Below are 24,356 nucleotides of genomic sequence, written 5' to 3'. Positions count from 1 at the left end.
TGGTGATTTGACATTAATATCCAACTTTAAAGGGTTACTCCTTATATGATCACCCGCAATCTTGATCAAACTACTGCTTGACTATGCATTCGAGTATAATATGGTTGATTGTGTAGTTATCCACCCCTATCTGCCCTAAAAAGGGTCAATGGGCTGAAATATGAACAAATGCATGTTTAAACAAGACTATATGCAACTGAGCTGATATTCAGTTGTTGGATGATCATCAATATGTGTTGTGGTTGGCATGATTCAAACATGTCGTGGTTTAATGATGTTTTACATTCAACTCGACACGATCAATCATCACTACACATTACTCAATAATTCAATCAATCAACTGAATCAATACAATGCAATTCATGTTGCAACCACAATGTCACATTGATGATCAATGACTTGCAACTGTTGTGTTGGCATTGTATACTGTAGATATATCAATATCGATTGTCACTATATAGTTGTATCAACCACACATTATGATCATATATCATGGTTGATTCGTATTCTGGATTGATGCACTCATTTCATTCCACTCCATTCCATCACTCGAACACAAACATCGTATGACTTGTTGATTGCTAATACCCATATTGATCGAATACACACTACATGACACATGTCAGGTTAGCGTATACATTCCACTATATAGCACATCATGTTGCTGATACCACGCATTGTGATTCAACAGTCAATCTGTATTCGAGTTCAACTACAATTGTTCGTGTTAATCATAATATACACGACCAATTGTAGTCGAGTTGATCCGACTGAATAGAGTCCGAGTCATCATGTTCATATCAAACCATTGTAAACCATGACAAGTCTATTGCACAACTCCACTCGTGTTGATTACAACATGCTATTCAGAAATGTATCATATTGTCCTGTAATGACTGTACATGATTGTACATGGTTGTTTGAAACCAGTAGCTACGTTGATTGATATCCACAATATGATCCAGTAGTCGTCCAGATTGTGTGTTGTATTTGGTGTGTTGGGTGATGATATCAACCTGTAGTCAAGGTTTGACTATCTGGACATGTCGGTGACTTTTTACCAACTGTGTGCAACTCGATGTCCAATATCGAGTCATGTCATTGATGAATTGATTGGTTCAATTCATCAGTGGGTTTGCTGGATTCATGTGGTGTGCAGCATTTTCAAGAGTATGTTGAATCTGTTGCAGTATTGGAACTTTGTAAACGGATCAACATACTAACCTGACCATGATTGTGGTGGTTATTGCAGTCGTGTCGTAAAGCTTATTCTGGCAATCATTGATGGTTTCAACAGTCATTTGAATAATTGTTTGGATGTCAGGTTACGGTATCCTGATTGACAACTCGACTCGGATACAACTTATTTGGACAATTACTGATCAATGGATTGGACAATGAACTAGGAATTAATCAACACATTGACAGATTTGTCATACCAAATGGAAACAACGACAATCCAGTTGTAATCCATATTGAGCCTTGAATTCAAACAGTCGTGAATCAAATCATTAATAAACTACAAAAACAGTCCAATATGCCAACTCGCATTTATCCACGACTCGATATGTGATGTTCAAATGTCTAATATTCAGACTGTGCTGATTGCAATTGTGGTTGTAATTGTGGTTGTGTGTAAATATCAATCCAATACTCGATTCAATACTTGATTCAACTTGAGCATGTCCAGTTTTGTAGTAATCCATTTGATCACATTGACAGAATCAAGCAATGATCTGATTCAACAACACCGAATGATGCATCCATATCACTTGTATCAATCAATTGTACACAATCAGTTAATATAATCAACAATCACTGTCATGATTGACATGATTGATTTAATTCATTTAATTGCACGAATATGACTGGCATTGCAACTCATTATTGTAAAATTACAATCAATCATCAATTATCAAGATAATACGCCTGCTCATATATGTCTTCGTTGTATGCTCTTGTGATTCGAGCTCGGTCACTTGTCAATTCATCTCGATAGTGTTTGGCTTCAGTTGGTGATTGAACACCTTGAATATACTGCGTGGCATCATTCCACAGTTCAGGCAGTATGTGTGTCTTGTCAAGACTCGAGTTGTACCATTGTGGTTGTTGTGGAGCCACATGCGCAGTCGAAACAATCCGACAAGATGGATTTACTACAAAAAATGTCAGAATCTTGCAATGTCCTGGTTGAGTTGGATCTGCAAGTTCAAATGATTGTTCTTTGTGTTGATATCGATTGGGATAAACTACACACCGACCATTTGGTAATTCAAGCGATCCTATATACTGATTCTGTAGCGATTCTCGATCAATAATGTCATACACATCTTTCCAATACATATCAGATGCTATTTGATATTCAAACTGATCAACAGCCACGCGGTAATCGAGTTTGGGTGTGGTGATATTTTCCACGTCGTAGCAATACAGTCCAATTGCAACAATCGATTCGTTAATTGGACATTCATTGTGCCAGTTTCCCTCGTTGTATTTAGGTTTGGATGGTGTCAGTTGAATGTTGGTGAGTTTGACAATGACTTGTAGATTACGACCACGCAGTGATACTGGCTTTGCTGATTCATATCTGGATTCAAAATGTTCCGGAAGTGTTGGTACATACACGGGACGAGTGACTTGAGTGTTTGGCTGCATACCACCACGATCTGATTGGTTTGGTGATTCATATCCCTTTGTGCCATTGTAAATATCAATATACTTGAACATTGGATCCATCGTTCTGAACAGACCTTCAAACATCGGGACAAAACATTTGAATATTTTGGCAATGCATTTGTACATGTCTCGATGCCATATCGGATTCAGATTGTTGATGTATGAGTTGATGGTCACACTGTCATCCTGTTCGACACGGAATTCACTCGGAAGCCATTGGAACTTGCGTGATATAAACTTGGAATTGCCTTCAATGATGGGCGTATCTGAAACAAGTCGAGTCGATAGCAATATATCGCATGGTACCATTGTGGTGTATTTGAGTCGTATACTCAGTGGTGCAAGCATCGTTTGTCCATATACAACACTGTACATTGATGCATCAATCAGATTGTGCACCATTTGACCAGTGTTGTGATTTGATCCATGTTCAATATCCGATACATTTGTCATCAATCGCGTGTATACATTGTCAGGTATGCCATTGTCCAGTATATACGTCAGTTCAACAGGTCCTGGTACAATTGTGCCAAATCCATCACTGCCACTACAAACAAGCTGTTTGACAAAACCCCCGAGTTGTTCCAATGCAAGATTAAATGTTGATGGTGATATATTTTGATCGAGTGAGTCGACCCTCCATTGCTCCACAATATGCTGGTTTGTGATATCGATCCACCACATGGGTTTGCAAAGTATAGATTGCAAATACTGGATATACCGCATCTCGACAAGTGTGCGTGCATCTCCAAGTACATATCCGGCCATTCCAGATTTCATATCGATATCGGCATTGTCGTTGTATGGCCAAATACTTGAACTAGCAACGTGAACCCGATGCTGGAAACACGTTTCAATGATCTGGCCAGCAACCATTTTGTTCATGTATTCAGCAGTATCCGATTTTACAATAGCCGTCAGATTTTCAAACATCTCGCCTTGCTCAAGCTCGGTACGTATCGAACTGTCGGGATGATTGTCGGCAAAATCAACAAGTATTTTGACTAGTTTTACAATACCAGAACTAGGACAGCCATACAAATCTATATCTGTACGTGAATAAATAGTGATGAGCTGCTTTACAATTCCATATTCTTGAAACACCTTGATCATCTTGTCCTTGTTTGTAGATTTTTGAATCATGTCGTTGACATATTCAAACAGATACAAAGAGTCACGTATATCGACATCACACATCGATATCGTCAATTGCTCAAAAATCAACGATCGTGCAAGCGATACAGGAAAGTCGCGCATACCAGATGCAGCTGATCCTGCTACCTTGATTATGCGTGTTTTTAGTCCAGAGTTGTCGCTGTGTTTGATATACAAGTCGTTCAGTGCTTGAATCAACCCCGACCTTATCAACTCGGCTGAAATCACTTCACAATTTCTAATACTGCAAAAACTCTGAATAGTATCAATACTTTGATCAACCACTGCTTGATCGACACTCCTGTATTCATGTCATGTCAATCCAACCATGTCAAATTTACCAATTATGATGACTGGACACACATTCATGCATAACACCACATACCTGAGCATATTGACTATTGCTGGAATGATGCCGCATCCCGCTGCTTTCACTGGGTTATGATAACAAATACTCCAAAATATGGTTTGGAAATTTTCGATAAAACCAGCAGCAACTAGACCATTGGATGATTCCAGTCGTGAAACAAGTCCTGACAACACGATGCCAAGCTAATGATATTGTTCAATGTCAAGTATACAATCAGATCAACATGACAAGACACTGTCCAAACTGATCCAATATTGTATCATTGTAAACATACATTTTCATCATCAACCTCACTGCAAACTTGCAAGAACAGGTCAATTGCCAATGTGAGCATTTCTTGATTGGACTCTTGAACAATAATCTCAACCATTGGCTTAAAATCAATTTTACATTCTTCTCTCCAGCGTCTATAACTGAACAACTCTGTGTATGTTTTTATCGCCTATATGGATATTGACACTGGGTGAGTTGAATTTCAATCATTTGATCAATATCAATCATGACTTGCCGCCATTTCGACTTGACGGTTTGATGATTGCATGAGTTGTGAAAGTTGGTTGCTTAGTCGTTGAGATACTTTGAACTGACTATCACAGTACATCATACTCGCAAACACTATAGCAAACTCCATTATTTTGATCTACACAACACATGTTGATTAGTTTAGTCATGAACAATCCATTATTGTTACAATATATGAATACCTGTAAACTGGGTTGATTATACTCCAAATACTTGGCTGCAATATCCTCCAATCCAATACTCTGTAAGTGCTGAAATGCATCTGTAGACCCTGTCACTCCAAACCAACACAAAGTCAACAACAGTTTGAACTCATCAATAATCCAATGGCTATTAAACTTACTGTAGCCCTGTTGTTTCAACTCCAATAGCAATACAAGCAGTCTGTCCCATATTTGTCCAGCCTTGTGTAGTTGATCATCCGTTGTTAACAGTTTCAGATCTTCCAGGTGTTTGATCAACTCTTTCATGTTATCAACACAATCCATGTTTGATAAAATTAGTAAAGTTGAATTTTAATGACAATTTCATTCATGCGAATGTCCAACAATTGCCAACAATTGTTCATGTTTGGATTGTTGTAAAACACACAAACGAGTTGTTCCATTTTAGTATTGTTTTGATCAGTTTTTTGTAACAAAATTGGATTGTTATCAAACATGCATTTAGAAATACTGTAAATTAATATTTTGAATGTGATCGTTGTGGATTTGGTTCAATAAACAAACTAGTTTACTACAACACATGGTAATGGATTACTAAACATCATCATAAATCATATGGACTGGACTGGACTGGAATGAGATCAATGACAATCGCATTACAAGCAGTGTGTTGTGATTAAACCATCGAGTATTTCCAAATACAAACTTGAATGAAAAGTATTGCCACAAGACTGATCAACTGTATTACTGTTTACACTGTGGTATTATTAATGTATTGGAATATTTGGTGTTCAGATACACAATGATAATGGTAGTACAACTCATGGCAGTTGTATAGACCAAATGTGATTAAAGCCAATAATAATGTCAGACAAGATTGGATAATGAATTAGCCTGTAAATCATCAACATTGACCAAGATTGATTGAAATGGTGAGATTGCGATCGTATCCGTGATTCAGAATACAACAAATGTGTGTACAGAGTTGTATTGACAACATTGGCAGTCCAACACAATACATGAATGTGAGTTCAAACTTGATGATTGTACAATGTATGATTACTAAGAGTGCACAAAGTGTAGATTCAACATTATATTCTGATTGTGTGTCATATAATGGTTGTATATCAAACAAGTAATGCAGTCAATGTGTAGTAACCATTGCATATTGCAATGTATAATACAATCATTGTATGATGAATATGGCTGTAAATCAAAGCGTTTGCGGTTAAACAACACTCATGAAGGGTGCTTTTCAATATACTTGATCAAAGGGTCGTAAAAGCATAATTAAATCGACACGATCATCAAATTGATCAATATGATATTGTGGATAGGGAGCATCATACTGTCTAGTTTGATATTGGCTCACTACAAGCAATCAAATAACCCTGTATTGCTGGTTAACCTAAAAGGGTTGGTTTGCTATACAAAACATACAAATACAATCGATTGAGTTCAACTTTATAATCGACACCAATCTCGACACTACTTTTGTATTAATCGTTTAAATCTATTATCAATCTGATGAAATTGGTTGATATTGTATTCGTGCTGAGCGTGGCAGCAACTGCTAATGCAATACTGGTTTCAGATAACGGCAATGGTTCACCACAAGCATCAAGCACTTCCAGTCAAGTGTCTGGCCCAACTGATGAACCTAATCCAGGCACTTCAGATGAATATCAGGAAGAACCAGTGAATTTAAGTTTTCCCGGCCAGATCCAACAGCAGCCAATGTATCAACCCAATCAAAACCAGCGACCAACTGTGATTGTAGCTGGTCCAAATCTATTCAAACAAGGTCGGAAACGCATAATTGATTTAACCACTTCCGATCAAGACCAACAACCAACAGATGTAGCTGGACCGAGCACTCCAAAACAAGTCCGAAAACAACCAATTGGTAAAACCAGCCAAATCCAGCAACAGTCAATGATTCATAACGAATCGGGCAATACTGTTCCAAATCAAATAACTGTATTGAGCAAAAAATATCAAAAAACCTTTGATCGCATGACGAAAAAATTTGAATGTTTTAAAAAGATAGCAAGAGACAAACACAAAGAATATTATAATCATGCAAACCTTAAACTCAGTCAACAGTTAGCATTAGCAATGGGCAAAGAAATACCTGAATCAATGTGCGATCCAAACACTGAAAAAAGGTTAAAACAAGAGTATGAAAAGCTAAGGAGAAAAGTAGTCAGTGCCAGACAACGATTGAAGGATTTTATGAGAAAGCATGGTTTAGAGTTTGACGAGCCAAGTTCAAATCTGGATTGATAATTTGTCAATGAATTTGATTTTGATTTGAATAAATTTAAGCTTTCTGATATGTTGGTGTTTGTCGAGTATTGTGAATGAATCAACAATCATACCATTGATAGTATATTGTGTTGGGTATTACATCAACAGTTATTAGATTGTTGATTGATACATTGACATGCTTGTTCCATATACACCAATGAACTGATAACAACCAGTGTTGATTGTAACTATCAATCGCACTTGCAATCACTTGTCAGTTGCATGATACCACAAACTGATCATGTCGTGTATTGATCAATTAGTGATGTATCAGTTTATAATGTAATATATGCGGTGTTTACGCAGTATGGTATTGACAGCCATATTGACGTCAAATGGACCATCATATGACACAATCAGACTATAATGTTGAATCTACACTTTGTGCACTCTTAGTAATCATACATTATACAATCACCAAGTTTGAACCCACATTCATGTATTGTGTTTGTCAATCTTTTCAATACAACTCTGTACACACATTTGTCAATGATATTCATGTTCAGATATCAAGCACTCCACTATACGATGGTGTGTGTCACATGATGACCATTATATTTATCAAGTAGTCAATATGCAGTAACAAAGCCAACCGGATATGCAATCATTATATCCGGAGCAGAATACAAGCGGTTCATTTACGTGAATACAGTGGTAAATGGCGCACCCGCGCAGAATGGATCACTTTTGCATTATCTTGCAGTAACCGCCTCTTGCTTCAAATAAGCAATGGCTAAATATTTGTCGCGCCTTCCTACTAGAGATTGACTGCATTGCCACTTCAGTTGGCATTTCAACCCCTGTTTTTTTAAAATTAAACTATACTTGAAATCTACTCTTCTGCTTATTGCATAGTCAATACCATACGATCGACAAGTTTGGACTCGAATTCATTCATTTCAATTCATATATTAAACTCGACTATTATGATACCATCAATCCAACTCTACAACTCCACTTGGACCCTAAAATCTTGCAAATACGTTTGCGCTCTAATCCAAGAGAACATGGTTGCACATCTTGGGAGTGCGATTCCAACAATTTCCATGACAATTTTATAATGTTTGGTTTGATATTGGACAAATGGGATGCACTGGGACAAGAGTTTCTTTTATGCTCATTTTTGTACAGAATAGCTAAATGGATATTTAAACTTTTAAAGTATAAAAGACAATGTTCAGTAAATGTGGTGGGAACTGGCACGATCATTTCATGAGATTGGCTGTTTATGTATTTTGACTTATTTAATGTTCCATTACATGAACACGATGGCAAATGGCAAACCAAAAATATTGTAAACATCCAGAACCATCTGGCTATTGCTTTTTGGTTTGTTCCCAGTATTCAAACTTTTATTTAGTTCAAGCTTTTATTTCAACCCAATATTATTTTTGAAAACCATTTCATACTACTAACATCACAACTACTTTTTTTACCCATCAATCATCAGAATCAAAATATGGCCAACACCTTTCAAGAGTACTTACGGCTTGGCCCATGGGAAATATCTCGCCGCCGTCATGATCGTGCAAACTTCTCTGTTGGATTTGTCGAAGAATGGTGGCAAAGAAACCCACCAGCTGCTTATGACTCGCCCAAGTTGGGACGACTGACACCTTTCCAATGTCGTGAACCCACTATTACAGGCATGAGCAGGGAAGAATTTCGTGAGCGTGTTCATCGCAATAATCATCTTCGTAGCTCAAACACCACTCTAAACGATAGTCTAAACAGGTCGTCTGTAGTTGGTCAAGACAGGCCAAGAGTGTCTTTTGGATCAACTGATATTGTCATGTATTTCAAAGACGAAAAAGCAGATTCAGACTGTGCTCGTAAAGCCAATGACTGCATAAATGACGACCATCAATTCAAAAGTCATCACACTGGCATTTACCAGTCACAAGATAAAAGTCTCGATCGCAGCAACCAGAGCTATATGACATTTTGCTGTCTTGAAAAAACCAATTCTAGCCATGATATTTCAACCACAAATAGGAACGAATCCATACTAAATCAGCGTCATTCACAATCAGCAGATAGCCTAAACATCTGCACAACTTCCACGGATGACATGAAAATGAATGATGCATACAATTCCGATTCGATGCGTACTATTCGAGCAAACTCTACATCTACGCTCGTATCTGCATCAGAATTTCCCCCATTCACAAAATCCCATTTGGCAGCATCCAAAAAAACCTCTTTTACATCCAACCCAGCCGCTAAACCCCCGCCTTTATCCAACAGTAACAATCAATCTCCTTCAGAAACTACAGCAGATGCACGCATACAGGAGATTGTGCCTACCCAGTTTATTTTTGACTCCAGCAATTCCATCGCATTCTCGCATCCTGAGCCTTTTGACTTTTCTATGAAAAAAGCTCATCGTCGTACATCGTTTATTCTTGACGATATAATCAACAGCAAAACTTCAAACGTCACTTTGACTGATGCAGAGAATCTACCTAAAACTATGCCTGACGCAGAATCTAAAAAATCAGATATAGACCCGCTTCTCTCGACTGTGCTTGATGCGCCAAATCATTCAATCAGCCCAACAGTATCCATCACAAGTGATACGACAGAGCTAAACGACATAATGATTGATCCCAAGCCTGACGCAGAAGCTAAACCAATTCATTCAAATATTTTAGACTCTAATCAAGTTGATCCTACATGCGCGACAATATATCTGAATCCCATTGAAGTGCAAGGTATAAGCATTCCCGTCCCATATCGCGATATTCCAAAAGATCTACCTTGTCATACTTATGAGCAGGATCGATTGCAAATCGAGGCTGTAGCAGAATACTTGACCGAATCTTGCAGGCATATACCATTGGATGCATTTCCAATCTCACTGGCTCGTCGCAGTACAAGTATCCATGATATGGACCGATCAAGCATTGTGGCTCCGCCATTCAACTCTCCAGTGTTATCCCGTTGCTCAATTTTCAATAATATCCATCAACTCGACTATCCTCTGCCTCTACCGGCTTCTATCAAGGATAAAGGTCGCGATATATCTGTACTCACTCTTTTAGCTATGCGCGAGAAAAAGATTGATACAGTGAACGAACTTTTAGTCAAACTGATTCAAGCTGCAATCAATGTTGCCCAGCATGTTTCTGACAATGAGTATGTTCGTATTGCAAAATTGCTTATTCCTACCACATTTCATCCACAAATGGTCGATGTACACATCAACTACAACTCGGACTATATACTGTACGAGGAGGCTGATGGAAAATTCATTCTTACAAAACCGGATGATAGTTACTTTTACAATCAAGATAGACTTTGCAAGATGCATCGTACACAGTTCAAGTCGGATACAACAAAACCATCAACTCTTGCTGCACCAGCTTTATCTTCAAAACCACGTACTCGTAAAACAGGATCCAATCACAATCCTAGATTGTACTCGGATCAGTCAAATGGTACATTGACACAAACTTGTGCAGCATCTTCACCCCATCAATTGGCCAATATACCATCAAAATCGCTACATGTGCATTCAAATAGATCCCAAGATGCATCCCTTTCATGTATTACGCCAACTGATGAATTGACATTGAACAATAGTCATTCAGTAGCGAGTTCCTCTGGCGCGCATCCAACCGAATACGACACATCAAAGTACCATAATGAACCGTCCTTGACAAAATCAATTGACAATTCATCTGCTACTTATATACGGGTTGACTCATCTGAAAACGTATGCTATGACGATCTAGTTGACTGGCAATATGTGTTGCCTAAATCTAGCCGGTATCAGCGTCGTACATGGGTGCAATACATTTTAGGATTTAAATAAAGCGCATATTTGAAAATCAAATGAATGTTTAGGCAGCAAAAAATAAAGTTTGTGAATATGGACCGAGCCTTTAGTTTGATGTGTGCCAATCTCATTGACATGTCCGTGTATTGCTACCAAAATAACGCTTGATATCTCATTAATTTGATAAATCATCAAATTAATAACATTGGTATGAATCAATTGCATTCTACTCTTTTACCAATGGAAAAATACCAGAATGTATTGGTAAACATGGATTATACTTTATTGTATTTGAATACAAGATTGATGACCAGACATGTCTACACTATTAAACTAAACTATGCAGTAGCATCTCAAAAATCAATAGTGCACACATTAGATTCACAAACCTCGATATCAATTATAAATTTGTATTTAAATAAAACACAGTCACGATACATCAGTTGCCCACATATGGATATGATGATCGCTCAACCCAAACAGCATCACTCGATTGCCATGACCATCTCGAGCTGATTTGATATCCATCATGGGTGCAATAAAAGGATGCATTGTTATGATTTGAGCAGGGCTGACGGATGGTAAGCGTGTATCCCACAGCGTTACATTACCCAGAGCTTCATTCCCAACTACCAAAGCCAATCGTGCCGAATCAAGTATTTCAGACTGTTCTTTTTGTGGCATTGACTCGGTTTGATGATTTGAGATCAAAAGATTGTCAGTTCCCAATTGGCAAAAGTGAATTCGTGTCATGGTTCGCTGGGGATCAGGAACCCATATATCTCTTGATTTAGTATACGCAACATCACCAATGGATTGGACGACCCGTCCGATTCGATAAACTGTACCTCCTGTTGCAGGACGAAGTGTTGCTGCCCAGACTTGGGTTGCTACATCATATATCATACACGTGGAGGTTGCTACCATGGGGTGCAAGGATTCACTCGTATCATCTGATACATTGCTGGTTATACACTCTCCAAATGCTAGCGGGTAGGGTAAAGGCAAGATACTCAATGATGGATTGACTGAGACAATTGATTGAGACGGATCAATCAACGGAATTGCAAAAATATCATCAAACGTTCCACCATAAAGATATACTGCTGGTTCAATCGGATGTTCAATGGTTTCTACCACAGATTTAGTCAATGTAGACCGATGCATAGTGTTGGTTTGTGAATCTTGCACTGGAGGAATCATTGCACCACAATATAATGAATGCACTCCTTTTCCGCGACTGAATGAAAGTGAGATTCTCTGCAGCGCTCCCATATGGCCTACACGAGTATCAAACTGCATAATCTCATTCTTTGATGTACCAACATACACACAAGTTTCAATGTGTGAATCAAAACAACATGACCATCCTGGACTATCCAGCTGAAATCTAAATCACAGTATCAGTTATTCATCATGTTCATAACACTAGTAATCTTTTTCACTTACGTTTGTAGTACAGTGCATGATTCAAACGATGACAGCTTTAGAGTTTTATCATGAGAGGTTGACAGCAAAAGGCCATTTTCTTTGCATGAAAGTTTAAAATCACGAATGGTTTGAGCATGTATAGGATAAAACTGCCTACGATTTGTATCGTTTAAATTGATTTTAAGAATACCGTGAGCGTCATTATTTTGTGTGTGTTTAAGAGATACTGGATCAAAATAAAACGCATATTCAAACTGTAAATATTAACATTACAATTATACATGGCAGTTTTGCAAGAGGTTTACCAAAAAGGATGTTTGTTTTTTCGCAAATCTGTATGGTTCGCGATGTCGACTTCTATGCAATCAACAAAGTGGTCAACTCACGCATACGTCGTTCCAGATCAAAGATTTACAATAAACTAACCTCGCTGGGTATATCAAGGATACTGGTTAGAGAGAATACAAGTGATGACATGTCAAATGCTTTTACACGAGTATTTTGCATGCCAATTTCTGCAACATTGTCCATTGAAGAACAAGCCATATGTGATGATAGATTTTTCCGTTTCAAATCCTTCAACTCTTGCTTCAACCTATTGTAAAGCCAAGAGTGAGTACAACATCGGGTGATTCGTGTTTATAATTGAGATCTTACTGCTCGACTTGGCCCATTCCACGAAACAATTCTACTTGAACCTCGTCCAAATTCCGTTTGTAAGCATCTCGCAACAGACACAGTTGTTGTACCTGATTGAGCAATGTCTGGTTGTGAGCCATCAGTTTTAGATTTTCTTTTTGGTACTTGGAAGCCTCAGCCAATGCGGTATCTCTTTCCACTGAATCAATTGCAACAACATTTTTTGTGAATATATGGACCATATTTTGTTTTGTGATGGGTTTTCTGAGTGTATAACATGTCAATGAATAGCGTAAGTTGAAATCATTAAAACACAATAGATTTTGATCAACATGAACGTACTTGCAAGTTGGACAAGTGGCTTTTTGACCTTTGCGAGCACTCTCGATCCATTTTACAATACAACTAAACCATGGATTAGTTTTACACAAGATATCATGACATGTAAACACGACAGTACCTTTTACCAAACAGATGACCACATTTAAACGCAACAATACGATGGGGACCAAACGAGGTACAACCCTCTATACAGATTGGACACTCTGTAGCAGATTCCTGGGGTGGTGACACAAAAGACGTTGTAGCAGGACTGTTATGATCACGTACATCGATTGCTCTACGTTTAGTGGATTGTCTTACAGACGACTGAAAATCGCTTTCAACCTGCGACGTTGCAGGATATAGAACCCGACGTGACGGAGTGGAAGATGAAGCAGCCTGCTGCAATGAATTATTCAACAATCCATACACCTGGGCAACCTGATCAGCAACTGTTTGACTATGAGTTTGAGAGGGATTGACTTGATTCTCATTAGGTAACAACTGTACTGTATCTGAGACTACAGAAGTCTGTGAATGGATATCATTACTCGTGGTATCTGACGCAGTATCTAATGTAAGGTCCAATATATGATTTTGATCATTTACAACAATAGTATTATTTTGTAGCGGTTGCTGTTCTGACAGTACTGGCTGTATCAACTGATGAACGGATATCACATCACTTGTAGGATGTGAGGATGTAGTAGAAAAAGTGTCACTGTCTGTATGAACATGCAGTTGTTCATTCAAGAGTGGATCATCAGCAGTAAGACTAGACAGCAACTCTCTGTCCATATTTGAAAGTAGCAACTGTTGACCCAACTCCACCTTGTTGTTATCCAGACTAAATGTTGAATACTTTTCAAGAAAAGATGAATGGCAAACAAGTGCAGATTCATTCTGCAACAACAGTCTTGATCTTTATAGCAATGCATTCACAATTCATGTCAAATTTGAAACTGAATTATTTGAATTGTTTCAACATTTTAGTCATTCAAGATTTGTAGTCTTTACAAGAGATGGTAAGTAACAATGCTAGTGTGCTATGAAAATCACTTTCAATTAAACATTATTTCATTGTCAAGTCGGCACTGTTCAAGATTATATCCTTACTGCGAGTACTGCTGCTGTTGATATGCACATGCACTTATGTTCGAGGTCAGTTTCCTTCGATGCTAGACAAGAACAAGACTGGAGTTTTGGGACTATTTTGGAAGGCAGCTCGCATAGGTATAGAAATACAATGAATGAGACTTGTAGACTTCAACTAATATTGTGTCAATGGAACAGGAGAACGACTGTCACCATATGTGTCTATTCTATGTATTGTCATGGCTTGCAAGATGATGGTATCTGAATGAGTCGAGTAAATATATCATCCATACAACATTATACATAATAGACTGTAAGAGTGGAGCATCAGAGTTTATTCATAACCAAAAAGATTAGTTTTCTTTGGGATTGCGAACCACAATAACAGGAATCTTGGCATTGGACAGTAAATACTGACTGACGCTGCCCAGTAAAGCACCTTGCAGAGAAGTGCGGCCTCTGGATCCAACAATAAGAATAGTAGCCTTGTGGACATCAAGCATTTCCAGTACAATCTTACGAGCATCACCCCATCCAACATCTACTCGGAATGGAATGACTTGCTTGCCAAGATCATTACGGATTTTCTTGACTTGGTCATGAAGTGAGATCATGGCCTAAGCAGTAGTATGTAGATCAAGATCATTAGTAATAATTGACTACATGTCAAGCATGAATGTCTCAACTTACATCAGTACGCTTGTCACTGGGTGTCTCACTCTTGCCATGCGAACCTTCCAAAGGGCGGATAATTTGCACAACCGAGACAACGTCATTCTGACGAGCAACATTTTCAAAAGTGAACTTGACTGCCTCAAAGGAGTAGTTTGAAAGATCCACAGCAACCATCAGATGGCGAGAGCCTTGAGGAAGGTTTCTGTGAACAACTACTTGATCACCAACAGTGGTATAAGAAAGAGAGTCCAGAACAGGAAGTTGAGTTGTATCAGTCATGATAATGAATGGATTCAATGGTAAGAATATTAAATGTCTTTTCAGCCCCAACTTGGAATCTCAATTCAACTGCTGGTTAGACTGATCTTGTTACAATCCACATGTTAGTCGGGTCTAGTTGATGTTTAGTAAATTCAACATGTTTGAATCAATACCGCACATGCTTGGCTGCTGAGTTGTCATTGCTGTGTTGGTAGATGATCTTGTTGCTTTATAGCGTGCATATAGAAACTGTTGGACTTGATCTATTTACTATTCACTGTTGGACTTGATCTATTTACTATTCACTGCTCGAGGTTAGATCTTACACTCAAAGATGTATGCTTTCAAACCGTAGTCTGAATGGTTTCAAACCGTAGTCTGAATGGTTTCTGAATGTATAAAAATAATTGATTCTAGAATGCATGATTGAATAATGTTCGAGTTAATCTCCGAGTTTAATCTGACAATCAAAACTGTAAAACCAACAAACGATTCTTGCATTTCTACATGAATACAATTGCAATTTCCATTTCATACAACTTACCCTCAGGTCATGTGATGATTTTCAGTTTTGGTTTTTTGACCTGTTAATCGTCTGAAAGAAATATCATGACAACCGTTGCTAGACAACTGCTGTCTCGATCCTTGCCTCGTCTCATACAGTCTTCTGCAGAAACTAGATCATGGCATACTTTTACTCAATCTTTTTCTTCTAATTCAACTTCTACTCCATCATCTAAATTCGGAAGTAATCTTTTAGAAATCCTGCAGGAATCAATCGATTCTTCTAAACCCACTCTTAAACTGGGACTCTCTTCTGATATGGTTCCCAGCACTGGTCCAAAAGAAAACCTATTTGACTCGATTGATTCAAAAAGTATCTTTTCTTCTTCGTATTACCTTAGCAGATCATCTGGAGCACATATTCTTCACATCTCTGCCAACAAAAACAACACCATCTGTACTCTAACTGATTCGACTGGAGCTACTCTGTGCTGGACTTCTGCTGGAACCTGTGGTCTTAAAAAGGCTGCTCGTGGAACAAGTGATGCTGGTCACCAAGCAGTCTTGGCATTAACAGAAAAGGTCGAATCTAAAAACATTACCATGAGTAATGGAATCCATTTACGAATTGCTGGGTTTGGACCTGGTCGTGAACAGGCATTTCGCGCTGTTCGTGCTGCTGGATGGTCAATTGTGCGTATTTCTGACTATACTTCATATCGCCATGCTGGCTGTCGTCCTAGAAAAAAGAGACGTTTGTAATATCTGAACTTGATTGATGCTTTCTCTGATATGATGATCAAATGAAAAATATCTCGATGCAACAATAAAATATATTACATGTTCAACATGTAATACCAAGATTCATATAGCTAAATGTGCAAGTCTCTACTCGTATCAATAGTTTATCAGCAGTGTGAATCACAATTGTCCAAACCGTCAAAATCAATCTGGATTCCTTGTACACAAAAATCACATTCCAATGTTTTATCATACAAGACTGTTTTAAACAACAGAATCAAACCATAGTATCAAGTGTGATTGAACAAGGTGCATAGTAGTATTATAAAATAACAAACGATTGGAAAATTCAAATACCGAGTAAGCATGTAAATATAAACTTGCTGATCACCTAGTCGCGAATGAATGTGCTTTCAATACTAAACATTAAACTGACTCGACTGATTTAATCCTGGCATGTTTATTTTATTTGTCAGTGTCTATGATCAGACAAATATGAAAGTATCACTACTCGATTAAAGAAAAATTCGTCACTTGAAACTGATATACAGTTCCGATAGTTTTTGAGCAACAGTATGTTTAAAACGACTCCATTTTGATCTATATGATTTAAACAAGTATTAGTGTTTATAATCATGACTGGTCTACTTTGATCACTCCATTAAATATAAACTTACCGTGGCAAAGGCCAAAGTACTTTTCTCTCATTCATAATAGTAGGATATCCGTCAGTTGGGGTATCGCATCCACATCCAGGGCCAAATCCAATGCGTCCACCTTCTCGATCAAACACGACCTTAAGCCGGGTCATGAAAGGTATGCCAAGAGTTATGCTAGTCTCGGATCCAAAACCTACAGAAAACAAATCTAAAATTCAACATGTAAGAGTTTTGGATTCAAACCATGTATACAGTGTAGTTTTCAAATTATTACATTGATTAGGACCAATCTGTTGCAAGTAGTCTTTGGGTCCCAATGTAATTTTCACGGTGGAATAAGACCCTTTCTTTTTCTTTGGTACTCCAGTATCTAGTACAAACGAAAGCGTCGGTAACTTTTTCCAATCAATAGTATACTTTAATGTATCAATGACATCTCTTTGCCAAAAAAATGCCAAAGTTTCCATGGTAGTAAGCGGTGGTTGAAATGCGCGACTTGCTGTGATCGCACCAATTAGTCCATCCAAAACTAGATGAGGAAGACGTATAGATCTAGAGCATGTGTCTATATATGAAAATGAATTCTGTTGAAATTCATTTTCTTTGAATGCAACAGGCAAAATCACAGGCCGGTCATTGACCAATATATTCCTGATGCTGACAGTGAAAAAATCAAGTGATGGCGAATAAACCCACGCGACACTTTCTCCATTCGTTCCACACTTTTTAGTCGAATCTGTGTTTCCTATATCAATGTAGCTTTTTTCAGACAGCCCATAAGGGCATAGCTGAGTAGCGACTTGGTTTTTAAGAATAGTTTTACTTTTGTACCAGGCATCCATTACACTTTCTGGACTCGTGTGATAATATGACAGGGAGGGATAAGCAAACCCAAATACTCCCTGCCTGGGCTCTCCGCTGATAACTGTTGGCTCTATCGACTGTTGATAGATTCCTACAGTCGGAGAATTGGTAGCAATTATACCAGTATCTGGAATATTTACAGTAGCTAGAAACCCATATCCTTTCCATGTAGCACCGCTGCCGTAACTTCCAGAAACAGGTTCTCCACGCTTAGTATCTGGCAAAGTAGGACCTCTGTAGTTATTCAAAGTCGATAATGGTACGATCAAATCAGAAGTTGCAGAGTCCACTAGGACGTTGAGCTATTTCATGAAATATCATCAGATGTATTAAAATGGTATGTAATAATGTCAAACTACAACTTGTGCAATACATACATTAATTCCATTGGCCTGAATTTTCATTTGGAAGCATTTGGATGCATCACCATTCAACGGCAGAGGGGATCGTTTTGATAATCTACCATTTAATTGAGCAGAGGATTGCTCAGAATCTAGCAGTGAAACTCGGACTGCAGTAACCACTTGAAATGAAAGTAGAATATATCGAAGCATGACTTGAAATTTCGGGAACGAGGTGGGTTTTATAACGATTGTGCTATTGGCCATCCTGTAACTACTTTGCATGTACACACATGCTTTTTGAAATGCTTAGTGGTGTACTGGCCATATTCATGCAAAGTAGACCACTACTGCTCATCTTTTAGGGACTTTGCTTTGAAACCACTAATCAGATATTCATTATGTTTTCATACTAGATTGGCACACCGCCTCCATGAACATTCTTAATTCACAACATACATCAGATGAAACTCAAACTAGAACTTTGAGTCTGCCATTTATTTACATTTAGTACAACTATGCATTGTACAATCATCAAGTTTGAACCCAGATTCATGTGCTGCAATATGTATATTGTATTTGGCTATTCTTGACCCAATTCCATCTTATTGCAAGAAAATCTCGGATACAACTGCGTTCTAGTTTAAAAAAATAATTGCAATATCAGTTGATCCAGTGTAGCCATAAACACCAACACAAGAGCATGCAGTCTATTTTCAAACTGAAGATCTTGACAGTTGGTTTCTACAATAGTCTGCCGTACGCTCCAGTTTGAGTTGTCAAGCACGAGCCGCACAGCTCAGGACTTGTTCTGATGCTGCTGGTTGTTTAGCATCAGAATATCGAATGCCAACCCTGAGTTGAGATGCACAACCGCATAGATTTCTATTCTCCTTATTTTACCGCCGTATTCATGTAAAACAGCACACTAAAAAGGGATTCTAAACAGCCAATATTGTGACATGATGAGTAGTATATAAGGGACGCTGAACAATACCGTTTTTGTTTAATAATGGTGAAATGCAATGTTTGCGATTCTCATTAGAAGTTGTCTGGATAATAAAATAAAATTCCATTTTGATTCCGCGAGAATAGATACTTGAAAAAATGTATTAAACTTTATGCTAGACAAAATATTTATTTCATTCATAGTAGATAATTCATGCGATCAACTCAAAGGTTTTGGTCTTGGAATTGATTGAAAGCAAGAGCATGTTTTTGGACAAGAAATCCATTCCAAGATCATTGACATTGGCAAAGTGCTTGTCACGAGGTGATAGATGGCATGTGGTAATGCTATCCGAATGAATCATGATAGGTAATTGGTTTACAATGTTGCTCTCAGGCTTTTAAATTGATCGCATAAACTATCTACTATGAATGAAATAAATATTTTGTCTAGCATAAAGTTTAATACATTTTTTCAAGTATCTATTCTCGCGGAATTAAAATGGAATTTTATTTTATTATCCAGACAACTTCTAATGAGAATCGCAAACATTGCATTTCACCATTATTAAACAAAAACGGTATTGTTCAGCGTCCCTTATATACTACTCATCATGTCACAATATTGGCTGTTTAGAATCCCTTTTTAGTGTGCTGTTTTACATGAATACGGCGGCAAAATAAGGAGAATAGAAATCTATGCGGTTGTGCATCTCAACTCAGGGTTGGCATTCGATATTCTGATGCTAAACAACCAGCAGCATCAGAACAAGTCCTGAGCTGTGCGGCTCGTGCTTGACAACTCAAACTGGAGCGTACGGCAGACTATTGTAGAAACCAACTGTCAGGATCTTCAGTTTGAAAATAGACTGCATGCTCTTGTGTTGGTGTTTATGGCTACACTGGATCAACTGATATTGCAACTATTCTGCATATCATGACTACTTTGGTCGATAACGAACATGATGCTATTCTCATGTCAACATTGCTTATCATATTTGAACGATTAATACACCCCATTCATATCTGTTTTACCCCACTTGCTCAATATATGTGAAATGAATGCAATGATCGGTATATCAGTCACTAATTCTGTGCTACAAGCCATGTGTATATTTATTGCATGTATTACATCATATCTCATTCCGATTGTTGGGCTAGTTCATCTATTTTGGTCTCCGTTTGGTCTCCATTTGATACTCCATTTGACATTCCATTGTTTCATTGATGCTGTAAAGTCGAAACATTGTTTTGGAGTCTGTTGAAAATGGATTCTGGATAGCATTGCCAGTCTACAGCCATCAGACACTGTTTCCTGAACCAACCTGCTCCATTATGCTTATCAATTGATTTTGATACTAGTACTATATAGTAGCATACCTACCACACCAAGTTTGGCACATGCAAAGCAAACTGATTGGCAAGACAATGACTTTGTATAACTATAAAATCATGCATGGCGAATATGCAATTCAATCTGATGCAACTTTACTTGTCGAAACTCGAGTGATGTCCTATATGACCAATAGGATCACATCAGGACATACTCATTCAACCCTAATCCTGACCATGTTATTTTCAGCAATCCCTGATGTATGATGTGGCTTAGTAGCAAGCAACCAATCTTGAATTTAGGGATTATAATCCTTGGTTAATATTGCACCAGAACCAATCAGTTTATTCCAGGTGCTCTGGTTAACCGCTCCAACACTCTTATTCGGGGCACAAAAAGTACATAGTCACTCAGAATAGCATGCTAACCAAGCATTTTGGGTGGGCCGCCCGTTATTCTGCAGCTTGGTGGACTATGACCGCCCTTGATTGAATTCAAAAACCTACAAATTCCATTAAAATCAGGATAAATCAAATAGGGCGACAGGTCTGATTCAACCGTGACATGCATTAGTAACCCTTTGAAACTATACTGATGATAACTGCATACTTATTTATACAGGTAATGCTTTGACGACAAACCCCATCATCACTCCTTATCGAGCTTATAAATATCCAAGCAGCCCTATTTATAAACTATAAATACTGGCATTGAAGTCTGCACAATGACGCTGAAGAACACATTTCAGACAATTCAACACGATGAGACTCACTCAATGGGGTATCCTTCTTGGCGTTTCCAGCATGGCTCTTGCCGCCGTTCCTAACAGCGATTCAAAAGATAAATTTCACTTGCAGCGTCGTGCATTAGAATCACCAGAACAAGGTGTACACCTGTTTGCTCGCTCGCCTACTCCGGGAAAGCAAAAAATAAAGACATACAAAACTGTTCATATGGGCAAACATGGTCAAACGCACGTAAGCCAAAAAGTTATTCTGAAGAAAAAATGGAATGGAGGTTACAAGCCTGTGTATAAATCAACAACCGTTTCCAAAAAGAAACACGGATCGTCAGCTATCAAGGTCAAGCATTATTCAAAGGTTTACAAGGGCAAGGGCAAGGGCAAAGGTAGCTCAACTAAAAAAATTAGATACCGCTCGCCAGGTTACAAGGGCAAGTCCAGTTCAAGCCTCAAGATCAAACATCACTCAAAAAGTCACAAAGGCGGATATCACCCAGGAAGTCACCAGGTTAAGTATCAAACCAAGACTTTCAAGAGCAAGTACCATCCAAAAAACGGTTTCAAGATGGTCAAATATCACTCAAAAGGTGGTTACAAGGGCAAATACAAGTCCAAGTATTATTGGCTTGGGCGTTGATTTCAGATGTCTGGCTTCCAATGGCAACTACTTTTTGAATTATTGGTTTTAATATTGATACCGGATATATGCAAAACACTTGCAGTGACAACTTTTTGATTGCCATAAATCAGCTGAGAATAAATGTTTTTTCAACTGTAAATTGACTTGTGATATATGGATGATAGTGTGATTTAAAAGCCAAGAATTTCAATTTAATCACTTGATATATCGACTCTGATATGCAACACTATGCTGTGTTTACTGTGATCAGGTTTTTGATCAATCTTGGACTCACAATACATGATTTGTCATGTTGGATCGTGTGAATGTGTCATGGACTGCAACTGATCCTATACGTTACAATTTAGTTGCAGACACATATGCTGGACATTGACTGATGCATACTGTGCAACGACTGATCAGTGCGTGTGTAATCGCACACTTGGTGGTATTGTGCATTATAGTTGTTTGACAATGGATGGATGCTGGATTAGTCGGTTATATGCAACCCGTCTGAATCGACCTATTTGAACAAACACTCGATGTAACTGACAACAATGTGTATACATGTGTATACATGGATATACATGGATATGTGGTGGTGTATTGATCAGACTACTGACTGACAAGCAATCGGTTGACAGTCATATGGTGCTGGTATTTGAGTTGGAGTGACTGATCACAGAATGCCGAGTATTTGATGATAGCGTACCAGTGATAACAAACACAACTCTGACACCACCACTGGAACAGTCATACATGAGTTGACCAACAAACTCGTAGCACCGTTAGTATATGCTCGTACGATCATGGCATGTCTGCATGAAATCATCTCGTATTCCAGTATTCGAGTTTAAACGAAACTCATTTAAAAAGCATTGGTATTTGCTGTATCAATACAACTATAACCGATACAAATCATACACTTGCAGTAGTAAACACCGATGTGTGATATATTCAGTGATCGTGTGGTGCTCGATCGGTGTAATATGATCATGTCAAGCATATTATCGTATTGCTATAAATGTGATTGTATGACAATGGTGTGTATGAACAAGTGTACTACCATGTGACGATTAAAGTATACTTGCCGCATTACGATGCCGTCGTACAGCACACTTTAATGAAATCCAACCCTAATATTAAACTTCCGGCTTCAACGATTGATCATCATGTAAACACAACTCCCTTTAAACTACCCTTACAGTAACACTGGGTCAACACTGACCCTCTGACATTGACACAAATCCCTTAGGACGGTAGTTTAAGGAGCATGCTTGCAATATTATACACTAACATATAAATACAACCTAAACATCAACTTGCCAAATGATAATCTACAACTTGCTCGACTAAACCAGTAAAAATGAAACTTTCGATCGCCATATTATCATCGATCCTGCTTGCTTTCTCGGTCACTGTTGCCAATCCAGTTCTTGACAGTTCGACTACAAGTACTGCAACTACCACTTCGTCAGCATATCCTAGTGCGACTGAAACGAGCGGGACTAGTCATTCAACTCTTTTGGATCCGTATAGTCTATATATGGATCATTGCTATCCAATTAGTTTCAGTGTATTAGGAATGATCGAACTACTTGCATCAAATGCACATAAACTTGAAGAACTATCGCAAGATATTGAAAACAAAAGGGCTAGATTTGGCAAACAAAAGAAAGTGATCGATGAACTCAAGGAAAAACTTGGCAATTTAAAGAGTGACCCTTCGAGCAGTAAATCAGAGATTGCCAAACTCGAATCTACGCTTACTAACCGCAATAAAGCTTCCAAGAAACTTTGGATAGATTTAGGTATACTCTTCAAGAAACATTCAGCAATATGTCAGGAAATTACCAAGTTACGAAGGCAACTTAAAGACTATTTTAGGAGACATCATCCAATTGAAACAATGAATACTGGTGGTGGACCATATCTAAATAGATACCCTGTATTTACAAGTTGCTTTAATTATTACTACAGTCGCTCACCACAATGATTGCCACGATCCGAGTATGGTGTCGTTTCTCCAGATTTTGGTGTTTGGTAATAAACCCTTCAACCATAGACTCGTCACATTGTTGCAGCTCAGTAAACTATCGACAGCATCATCCAGTATATGTTGTAACGCAGCGTGTATTGCGTGCTGGTTTAATTGTCATTTGTGTTGCATTCGATGTCGCTTATTCAATAAACATCGTGTATTGC

The 24,356-nt window shown here is 38.1% G+C and overlaps 11 protein-coding genes across 11 annotated transcripts; 6 read left to right on the top strand and 5 right to left on the bottom strand.

Annotated features, from left to right (window-relative positions):
• Positions 1-1,915: 1,915 nt before the first annotated feature.
• On the bottom strand, positions 1,916-2,420 carry BATDEDRAFT_32491 (uncharacterized protein; the record flags this gene model as incomplete). Its single annotated transcript, XM_006682583.1, has 1 exon — positions 1,916-2,420. A coding segment is annotated over exon 1 (428 nt), but the record flags the coding sequence as incomplete, so codon positions are not given.
• Positions 2,421-3,154: 734 nt separating this feature from the next.
• BATDEDRAFT_32489 (uncharacterized protein) lies at positions 3,155-3,697 on the bottom strand (the record flags this gene model as incomplete). The annotated part of the gene is made up of 1 exon (XM_006682582.1): positions 3,155-3,697. A coding segment is annotated over one exon (205 nt), but the record flags the coding sequence as incomplete, so codon positions are not given.
• Positions 3,698-6,414: 2,717 nt separating this feature from the next.
• Positions 6,415-7,173, top strand: BATDEDRAFT_92383 (uncharacterized protein; the record flags this gene model as incomplete). The annotated part of the gene is made up of 1 exon (XM_006682679.1): positions 6,415-7,173. One exon carries the CDS (start codon positions 6,415-6,417, stop codon positions 7,171-7,173), a length of 759 nt encoding a protein of 252 aa, XP_006682742.1.
• A 1,483-nt stretch (positions 7,174-8,656) lies between these two features.
• On the top strand, positions 8,657-11,014 carry BATDEDRAFT_92384 (uncharacterized protein; the record flags this gene model as incomplete). The annotated part of the gene is made up of 1 exon (XM_006682678.1): positions 8,657-11,014. One exon carries the CDS (start codon positions 8,657-8,659, stop codon positions 11,012-11,014), a length of 2,358 nt encoding a protein of 785 aa, XP_006682741.1.
• Positions 11,015-11,238: 224 nt separating this feature from the next.
• On the bottom strand, positions 11,239-11,946 carry BATDEDRAFT_37535 (uncharacterized protein). The gene has a single exon (XM_006682609.1). The coding sequence runs from the start codon at positions 11,903-11,905 to the stop codon at positions 11,408-11,410; it is 498 nt and encodes a 165-aa protein (XP_006682672.1). The 5' UTR covers positions 11,906-11,946; the 3' UTR covers positions 11,239-11,407.
• Positions 11,947-14,457: 2,511 nt separating this feature from the next.
• Positions 14,458-14,733, top strand: BATDEDRAFT_14673 (uncharacterized protein; the record flags this gene model as incomplete). The annotated part of the gene is made up of 2 exons (XM_006682502.1): positions 14,458-14,602; positions 14,663-14,733. Coding segments are annotated over 2 exons (216 nt in total), but the record flags the coding sequence as incomplete, so codon positions are not given.
• A 43-nt stretch (positions 14,734-14,776) lies between these two features.
• On the bottom strand, positions 14,777-15,418 carry BATDEDRAFT_92374 (uncharacterized protein; the record flags this gene model as incomplete). The annotated part of the gene is made up of 2 exons (XM_006682632.1): positions 14,777-15,081; positions 15,155-15,418. 2 exons carry the CDS (start codon positions 15,416-15,418, stop codon positions 14,818-14,820), a joined length of 528 nt encoding a protein of 175 aa, XP_006682695.1. The 3' UTR covers positions 14,777-14,817.
• A 906-nt stretch (positions 15,419-16,324) lies between these two features.
• BATDEDRAFT_6087 (uncharacterized protein) lies at positions 16,325-16,666 on the top strand (the record flags this gene model as incomplete). The annotated part of the gene is made up of 1 exon (XM_006682491.2): positions 16,325-16,666. A coding segment is annotated over one exon (342 nt), but the record flags the coding sequence as incomplete, so codon positions are not given.
• A 509-nt stretch (positions 16,667-17,175) lies between these two features.
• Positions 17,176-18,722, bottom strand: BATDEDRAFT_92488 (uncharacterized protein; the record flags this gene model as incomplete). Its single annotated transcript, XM_006682631.1, has 4 exons — positions 17,176-17,245; positions 17,323-17,512; positions 17,579-18,470; positions 18,546-18,722. The coding sequence occupies 4 exons, from the start codon at positions 18,720-18,722 to the stop codon at positions 17,176-17,178; spliced, it is 1,329 nt and encodes a 442-aa protein (XP_006682694.1).
• Positions 18,723-21,551: 2,829 nt separating this feature from the next.
• BATDEDRAFT_92386 (uncharacterized protein) lies at positions 21,552-22,169 on the top strand (the record flags this gene model as incomplete). Its single annotated transcript, XM_006682677.1, has 1 exon — positions 21,552-22,169. The coding sequence occupies one exon, from the start codon at positions 21,552-21,554 to the stop codon at positions 22,167-22,169; it is 618 nt and encodes a 205-aa protein (XP_006682740.1).
• A 1,348-nt stretch (positions 22,170-23,517) lies between these two features.
• On the top strand, positions 23,518-24,147 carry BATDEDRAFT_28318 (uncharacterized protein; the record flags this gene model as incomplete). Its single annotated transcript, XM_006682562.1, has 1 exon — positions 23,518-24,147. The coding sequence occupies one exon, from the start codon at positions 23,518-23,520 to the stop codon at positions 24,145-24,147; it is 630 nt and encodes a 209-aa protein (XP_006682625.1).
• Between the last annotated feature and the right edge of the window lie 209 nt (positions 24,148-24,356).

Source organism: Batrachochytrium dendrobatidis, assembly GCF_000203795.2.
Source record: "Batrachochytrium dendrobatidis JAM81 unplaced genomic scaffold BATDEscaffold_17, whole genome shotgun sequence".
NCBI classification, from domain to species: Eukaryota; Fungi; Chytridiomycota; class Chytridiomycetes; order Rhizophydiales; genus Batrachochytrium; species Batrachochytrium dendrobatidis.
Note: the sequence above shows the minus strand (reverse complement) of the source record. Positions and strands in the feature narration are given on the sequence as shown.